Source organism: Corvus brachyrhynchos, unplaced genomic scaffold, assembly GCF_000691975.1.
Source record: "Corvus brachyrhynchos isolate BGI_N302 unplaced genomic scaffold, ASM69197v1 scaffold44, whole genome shotgun sequence".
Classification (NCBI taxonomy): domain Eukaryota; kingdom Metazoa; phylum Chordata; class Aves; order Passeriformes; family Corvidae; genus Corvus; species Corvus brachyrhynchos.
The window spans coordinates 8492125-8500795 of NW_008238359.1; the positions used below are offsets into that span (position 1 = coordinate 8492125).

The 8671-nt window shown below is 45.8% G+C and overlaps 1 protein-coding gene and 1 long non-coding RNA gene across 2 annotated transcripts in view; both read right to left on the minus strand.

The window, feature by feature from the left end:
* Positions 1–8079, minus strand: part of LOC108447079 (ankyrin repeat domain-containing protein 7-like) — a 12743-nt gene extending 4664 nt beyond the window's left edge. Inside the window, 3 exon segments of the mRNA XM_017736009.1 lie at positions 7251–7357; positions 7449–7622; positions 7755–8079. Of these exon segments, the coding sequence (XP_017591498.1) occupies positions 7251–7357; positions 7449–7622; positions 7755–7925 (452 nt within the window). The 5' untranslated portion in view covers positions 7926–8079.
* Positions 1596–5806, minus strand: LOC108447080. The gene is made up of 3 exons (XR_001862475.1): positions 4033–5806; positions 3851–3915; positions 1596–3271 (listed from the first exon to the last, which is right to left on the minus strand). It is a non-coding gene; the product is annotated as an uncharacterized LOC108447080 (long non-coding RNA).
* Positions 8080–8671: the final 592 nt, after the last annotated feature.

Below are 8671 nucleotides of genomic sequence, written 5' to 3' on the forward strand. Positions count from 1 at the left end.
GAGATAGGCAGATGCTGAAGCAGCTGTAATTTCATGAGAAGTTTGGACAGGGAGAGATGAACCAGATGAGGACTTTTGCTCCAAACGGGAAAGGAGAAAACCTCAGTCCCTAGAGATGAACCAGATGAGGACTTTTGCTCCAAACGGGAAAGGAGAAAACCTCAGTCCCTAGAGATGAACCAGATGAGGACTTTTGCTCCAAACGGGAAAGGAGAAAACCTCAGTCCCTAGAGATGAACCAGATGAGGACTTTTGCTCCAAATGGGAGAGGAGAAAACCTCAGTCCCTAGAGATGAACCAGATGAGGACTTTTGCTCCAAATGGGAAAGGAGAAAACCTCAGTCCCTAGAGATGAACCAGATGAGGACTTTTGCTCCAAACGGGAAAGGAGAAAACCTCAGTCCCTAGAGATGCTCCCAGAGATAGTCCTAACGATGAAGATGATGAAGACCCTTTGCTCCCAGGGAAGGAGAAGGGCCTCTGTTTTTGTTTCTGAACGGCTCAACCTTAAAATTGTACCCCAAAAAACTTCAAGAGTGGACCCTCGAAAGCAGTTGCGGGAAAAGCTGCAAGTCGGGGGAAAGGACTCACACGCAGGCAGAGAGACTCCTCTTCCTAAATGGACTGAACAATATTTGGAAGTGGGCGGCTGTCTCGTTGTGATAATGTTTTCATAGCATGAGCAAGAAGAGACTTCTCTTTCTAAATGGACTGAACAAGGTTATTATGGAAGTGGTAAACAGACTGAACATCTTAAGGGTTGTCTTTTCACATTGTCAGTGGGAGAAGGGAGGAAGGTGGGGGGAGGAGGAGAGTTCTGAAGGTGGTATAATTTTTTTTTTTCCCTCTTTTAGGTTTGTTAATAAACTTCTTTATATTCTTTCAAGTTTGGTGCCTGCTTTGCATTTCTCCTAATTCTTATCTCACAGCAGATAAACAGTAATGAGTATTTTGGACCAAACCACTACACTAAATTGGTGTTTCTGCCCGGTTACAAACCGAACCCGGGACATTGGGGATCAACTGAAAGGAGGCCCCAGACATTAGCTGGACCTCACTTTGTCTCAGTCCTAGCTGAACAGATTATCTGAAGCAGTAGCATGTCAAGATCCAAGGAAGAGGCATGTGGAAGAAGCAGCATCAAAGGAGAATGAGCCCAGACGCAGGTGAGCCAGGGGGACCCCAGTGCCTCCTTCAGAGAAGGTACCTGAGAACCCCAAGAGAAATCATTGTCTTCCTCTTTTGCTTCTCCTGCTGCTACTGGCAAGACACCTAACAAAGATAAGAAGCATGTCATTTCTGTGGGTGCTCATTTCACTCTGCTTTTCTCCACCTGCTTCACTCCAGAGAGGCTTACAAAGGTAGCCACTTAGTCCCTCTGAAATTACCTTTGCCGCACTCCACTGCAGCAGAGCACACATCCAACCTGTTGCTGTTTGCAGCAGGAAGCTGCATGCTGGCCAACACTTTCCCTTCACCTTTAGAATCAGTCTGTGTAATGTAAAAGACACACGTGAGGACTGTGCCTGGCACAGGCAGCTTCTCCACCCGCTTCCTTGCTCAAAACTTCTTCTTCTACCAACAGGGCTAAGGAGAGGGATCAGGGGATGAAAGGAAAAAAAGAGCAAACACAGCCAGAGCATTCAGTGTCCTGTTGAGCAAGGTTTTCAGAATAGGATCAAGGACACCTGTCCAAGCTAGAGAGAACCTAGGCAGAAGAAATTATCTAAAGTGTAGGTCATACAGAACCTGTTTCACATTGACTGCATCTGGAGGAGTAAGAGGGACCAATCTGGTTTTTATTTATGCCTCAGCATATGTTATACATGAGGGGAAAAATGACTATAGGGGTTGTACACGTGCTGGAATCCCTGTCCCCGGGGAGCCTTTGCCTGGCCACCGATCAGGGCAAAGAAAGTTTCTGTGATTGGCAGCAAGCGACCCCAATAACTTGCCAGTGGGGCAGATCCCTGGATGCCCAGGAAAAAATGCCTGGGGAATGGGGCCAATGGAAGGAGCCTTAGCACGCAGAAGCAGTGAACTGCACCACAACAGGGACCATTTCCTTTGGGTTTCTTGAGGGGAGCAGGGGCTCGCCTGGAGGGTCAGCTCACTCACTCCCCCCCTGCCTCCCGTCTTTTCCTCCCTGCGATCCTGCTTCCCTGTCCGCACCTGTCCTGTCCTGCTTCGCAGTTTCCCCAAGGCAGCTCAACGCCACAGCAACCTCGTGCTCCGCTGTTTCCCCAGCGGAGCAGCCGTCGCCTCCCGCAGCCACCGTGCCCCAACCCTGAGAACACACAGCTGTTCCACGAGTGCTCCCATAGCCACAGCAGCCTGGTTCTCCGCCGACAGAAGGGACACGCAGCTGGCTGCCGTTTGGAAATCACACCTAGCCCGCCACAGGAGCCACGCGGACTCATCACAGCTTGCGGCACACGTGCTGCATCTGCCGAGCTGACGCCGACAGTGTGCAGTGGAAGCGATCTGTCCCTATCTTCTGTTTCTCTCTCCGTCTCTCTTCCCCTCTTTGCACCCTTTGTATCCCCCTTCGGTAGCAACACTTTTCTTTGGCAATGAACAGTTCTCAGGTATAATATTGCCACACTTGCGCTTTATTTTCGTCCGAGAAATCTATCAAAAGGAATCCTCCCTGACTCCCCTTTTATAGCAAGATGGGACAAGGGGTAATCTGAGTGATGGATAAACAGCAATCCTCACAGTGCCAGCCTTTCACTGGTTTCAGAGGACTGTAACCAACAGGGAGCTTTCCTGCTTTGTGCTATACTAGAAATCCTGATTGGAGGTCAGCCGCAAGGAGGCCCAAGACACTAGCTGGACCTCACTTTGTCCCAGTCCTAATAGAACAGACTATCTGAAGCAGTGGCTGGCTAAGGTCCAAGTTATGAGTGTGTGGCAGAAGCAGCAGCAAAGGAATATGAGCCCAGAAGCCAGGGAGCCAGAGGGATCCCACTGCCTCCCTCAGAGAAGTTACCTTAGGAGTGCAGAGGGAGCATTTGTCTTCCTTTTTCTCTGCTCCTTCTGCTTTGTAGTCTCCTAAAAAAGGATGAACGTGTAATTTCTGTGAGTGCTTATTTCACTCTGCTGTTCCCGATCTGCTTCATTCCAGAGAGGCATATAAAACTGACCATTTAGTCCCTCTGAAATTACCTTTGCCACTCTCCACTGCAGCAGAGCGTGCATCCAACCTGTTGTAGTTTGCAGCAGGAAGCTGCACGTTGACTGATGCTTTCCCTTGACTTTTGGAATCAGTCTGTGTAATTTAAAAGATGCATGTGAGAACTGGCACAAGCTGCTTCCACACTCAAAGCTTCTGCTTCAGACAACAGGCCTAAGGAGAGGGATCAGGTGACGGAAAAAACAGAAGAGGCAAGCACAGCCAGTGTGTTTGGTATCTCTATTGAGCATTTTTAAAACAGGACCAAGTCCACCTGCCCAAGCTTGAGAGAACATAGGCAGAAGAAATAAATCTGTAGACTGTAGGTCATATGGGAACCCAGTTGACATTAACTGCATGTACAGAAGAGAGCTGTTTGATGGAAAAACAGCAATCTTCACAATGCCAGTCTTGCATGGTTTTCACAGAACTGTAACCAAAAGGGAGCTTCACTACATTATCCTTAGTGCAAATCTAGCTTGGACATCAGCTGCAAGGAGGCCCAGGACATTAGCTTGACCTCACTTTGTCCCAGTCCCATCTGAACAGCATGTCTGAAGCAGTGGCATGTCAAGGTCGAACTTAAGAAGCGTGTAGCACAAGCAGCATCAAAGAAAAATGAGCCCACAAGCCAGAGAGTCAGAGGGGCCTCACTGTCTCCCTCAGAAAAGGTACCTCAGAATCCCAGGCAGAATCAGTATCTTCCTTTTTTGCTTCTCCTCCTGCTGGTTGCAAGACCCCTAGGAACACATGAGAAGCTCGTCAGAGCTCTGAGTGCTTGTTTCACTCTGCTTTTCCAAATCTGGTTCACGCCAGAGAAGCCAACAAAGGTAACCATTTAGTCCCTCTGAAATTACCTTTGCCATGCTCCTCAGCAACAGAGTGCATGCCCACTCTACTGTGTTTTCTAGCAGGACGCCACACAGGGTTAATCACTTTCTCTGTAAGATCACTGAGACACTGTATAATTTAAAAGACACATGTGAGAACTGGCACAGCCTCCATATGAACACATTTCCATGCTCAAAGCTTCTGCTTCAGCCAAGAGGCCTAACAAGAGAGGGATCAGGAGATGGAAAGAACAAAAAGGGCAAGCACAGCCAGTGCGTTTGGCATTGTTGAGCAGGGTTTTCAAAATGAGACAAAATAAACCTCCCTAAGGTTAAGAGAACCTAGGCAGAAGAAATAAATATCTAAACTGTGGGTCATACATAACCATTTGACATTGATGATTCACAAAAGAGATTTGTGAGGAGAAAAAAATCAGTTCTTACAATACCAGCCTTCTAGGACTTCAGAGGATTGTAACCAGAAGGAAGCTTTACTTCTTTGTCCTAGAAGTCCTGCTTGGAGGTAACCCATAGGGAGACACATGACACTAGCTGGACCTCACTTTGTCCCAGTCCTAACTGAACAGACTATCTGAAGCAGCGGCTGGTTAAGGTCCAAGTTATGAGTGTGTGGCAGAAGCAACAGCAAAGGAAAATGAGCCCAGAAGCCAGGAAGTCAGAGGGATCCCACTGCCTCCCTCAGAGAAAGTACCTTAGGAGTGCAGAGGGAGCATTTGTCTTCCTTTTTCTCTGCTTCTTCTGCTTTGTAATCTTCTAACAAAAGATAAGAAGTGTGTAATTTCCGTGAGTGCTTATTTCACTCTGCTTTTCCTCACCTGCTTCACTCCAGGGAGGCTTACAAAGGTAAGCATTTGGTCCCTCTGAAATTACCTCTGTAAGGCTGCAATGCAATAGAGAGCACACTTGCTTTATGTTGGACTGCAGCAGGACCATTGTCTTCCTTTTCCACTGCTTCTTCTTTTGGCACATCACCCAAGAAATAAGATAAGCGTGTTGTTGCCTCAAGTGTTTATTTTCCAGTCCTTTGGCCCATCCCTCCAGACCAGCATCCCATTGATTTGGTGTCATTCTGCCACAGGCCACAGTGGTGTTCCTCCTCACCTCTTTGATAGCACAGTATCTTACATGACTCTGCCAATGCAGGTGTTTCCAAGGGAGTGACAGGAGTGTTCTCATAGCAGGAGGTGTCAATTTGTTCATTAGCAATACTAAATATAGAAAGGAAGAAGATGCATTAGGTAAAATCCCCCCAGACTTCCATGCACTCTCTGCAGGAAGAGCAAAAGCCATGCATGTTCCATTCTACCCATATTCAGAGACAGCTGCTGAAGGGTCACACACACAAAGAATGTACTGCAGTCCTAGAGTAATGAAGACTGAAATCCTCATTACAGACATGCTCACAGTACAGGTGCCTGGTCTTATCTGTGGAGTAACTCACCCCTGCTACAGTCTGGCTACAGTCTCATCTGATAAATCCCTCTCCATTTCAAGGGCCAGTGAGTTCAAGCCCCCTGGCAGACGGACATCGCCAAAGCCTCTACTTCAGCTGGATGTTATGCTAATGGTGCAGCTACTCTCCATGTCATGATGGTTTAATGTCTCCTAATCCTGGTCCTCACTTTGAAGGGTTTCAGAAATTCCCATGGTTAGCCTGAGTTTAGAGAGCTCCCAAGTGGGTTATCAAAAGACCAACAAATATTGCACTTGCATTCCAAGACCTGTGTTGTCTTCTAACAACCCTGGGTTAGTTGGGGCTTGGGTTTGTTTAATAAGCAGAAAAACAGAAAAAAAAAAAACCAACAACAAAAAAACCCAAAACAATCAAACAAGAAAAGAAAAGAAAAGAAAAGAAAAGAAAAGAAAAGAAAAGAAAAGAAAAGAAAAGAAAAGAAAAAAGAAAAGAGAAAAGAGAAAAGAGAAAAGAGAAAAGAGAAAAGAAAAAAAAAGAGAAAAAAGAAATTGGTTCTCCAGACCAAGGCTGCTGTGCAGAATGGTGCATTAGAACAACATTTATACTGTGCCAGAAGCCTGGAGAGAAGGAATGAGCACCACATGATGTTAGAGCAATTTTCAAACATGCTTTATTCCTAAAGGGGTTCTTACACCACAATTTACACAGGCTCCCTTCTCTCCTGCTTCCCATTGATGCAGGCTGCCAGAAGGGGTGGGGAAGGAGAAATGAAGTCAAGATTCAGTGACAAGAGTTCATAGGCAATTGTTTATAGCTAGACAAGGCATGCTCACAAGCATAATGCAGTACATTCACCCATCCCTCGGCTACTATCACTGTGAAAGAGGGCTTTTTTCCTCAGGCTAGTTAAGCACACAGGGAATATCAGTTAGATCCCCTCTGAAACAGAAAGCAAGTAGTTGCTGCTAATGAGTGCAGTGGAACTTGGAAGCACACAGGTGAATTCTCAGAGAGAACTGGGTGGAAGGGAGAAAGTTTTCCTCGACTTCGAAATCTACTCTTGACATGGAAAGAGATACATCAGAAGACATTACTGAGCTCAGCTTCTACAAAGCTCTCAGCACCTCATTAAACCCTCCTGCTGTTACTGAAAAGGGATGTACATCAGCACAGACATTCAGAGAGTACAGTTGTTCTAACAAGGATGTAAAACACACATCATTTTGAACCATTTTGGTCAAAGCTTGACTTGTGTAGTTTCCCATGCCTGACTCAGGAAAAACAGCACCATGGTGAAGAAGAAGTTTTATGGTTTTCTTATTCCCAGAACCAGTAGCAACTGTAAGAGGGGTCCTAGGGCATCCAAGAGATAAGAGTAAATACATCAGCTTCTACAAACTTTGCATAGCCAATACTTTAATCCCTCTTTGCTCCTTAAAAACTTCATTTCCCCTCCCCTACAGGCAGAGTGAAAGCACAGCCAAATGCCTACAAGTATCAGAGAATTCAGGTTGGTGGGACCTCAGGAGGTCTCCAGGACAACCACCTGCCCAGAGAAGACTCAGGGCCTGTATGCCTGCATGTGTACATGCGTGTGGGCATGTGGCACTGCAACCAATGCTTTCTTGCAGTCTTCAGTGTGGACATCACTCCCTGAAGAAAGCGAGCACCCAAGCACAGGTCTGCTTTCATACAGAAGATCCTTCTGGGCGACTCCTGGTCCTTTTTCAAAGCTCATTCTTATGCCTCCCCTCAATCCAACTCAAACAGTGCTAAGGAGTCCCACATGCACTTTTGGCAAACCTTTTACCTGGAAACATTATCCTGAGGATTCACATGAGCTCCTTTTTGAAGAAGGAACATGACCATTTCTTCACGGTTTTCAGCGATTGCAAGAATAAGCGGAGTCTATCCAAACTGAAAGGAGAAGTCATATCTCTTAGAATAACAGAGAGAAGTCGAGCAAGTTGACTTGGGAAGAGGAGCTCTACACAAACTCCAAGCTTACTTCATTCTTAGCATCAATATCTGCACTGTGCTCAAGTTACAGCTCCACTAGAGATTTGTTAGAACCCATGACAGCAAAGTGAAGGGCGCTGTTACTGCTTGCACCTCTGAGGTCATGGTTGGCACCGTGTTCCAGCAGAACAGCTACACAGTCCCCATGCTTGTGCTCTACTGCCTGGAAACAAGACACAAAGGAGTAATAACTTCTAACATCTATGTTCCTCACTGTCAGAACTCCCACATCTTCCCAACACTGGAAAGTATGAGCGTCTTCAAAGATTAGGGAACATATGCCCCTTCTGCATACCTTCATTAGTGGTGATTGATTGAATTTGTCACAAGGGTTTAGCTTGCACTTCTTTTCTGCTAGAAACTGAACATCTGCATGGTCGTTTACGCAAGCAAGATGCGGAGGAGTCCTAGAAATTAAACATACACAGTTGTCCTGGTTTAAGCCCAGATGGCAATTAAGCACCATGCAGCCACTGTCTCACACCCTCTCCCTCCCCACCCCAGTGGAACAGGGAGGAGAATCAAAAGTGAAACTTTTAATAACAATTAAATTAAAACAGATTGATAAATAGATCAAAGGTGTTGCAAAATGGTTAGAGGATCAGGGACATGGATCATTGATAAAGGGAACAAATCAACAGCTGTGCAGGCAAAGGCCTGCAAGCAAAGGCCTGCATGAGAAAAAACTTCCATGAGAAAGTGCCTGTGTGAGAAACAGGCCTGAGAAACAAAAAGGGAGTTTTAAGGAGGTACAGTCCTGTGCTGATAAGATACACTGACCATGAGAAGGGAGGAAGATTTTTGATCTCTCAAAACAAAACATAAAGCTTGCCAAATGTAGTCTTTTATCTAACCCAACGATGTAGAAGTAAGAATGTGCTTTTGTAAGCTTAAACCAATCAAGAACTGACAAGCATATATACTGACACTATATAGGTGCCTCTGTATTGCCAATAAACGAAGCTTGCTCTATAGATCACATTGATTGTCTGCATGGCTTCCCTCACCCGAAAGTTGGTACAAAGGAAATAAAATAAATATAATAATAATAGTAATGGCAAATTAAAAATCCCAAGAAAAACCTGTGATGTACAATACAGTTGCTCACAACCTACTGACCGATGCCAAATCCCCTTCCAGAATATTGACCTGGCTCTGCTCCTTCCCAGCTTTTTGTGTACTTTCTCACTGGCAAAGCATGAGATACTGAAA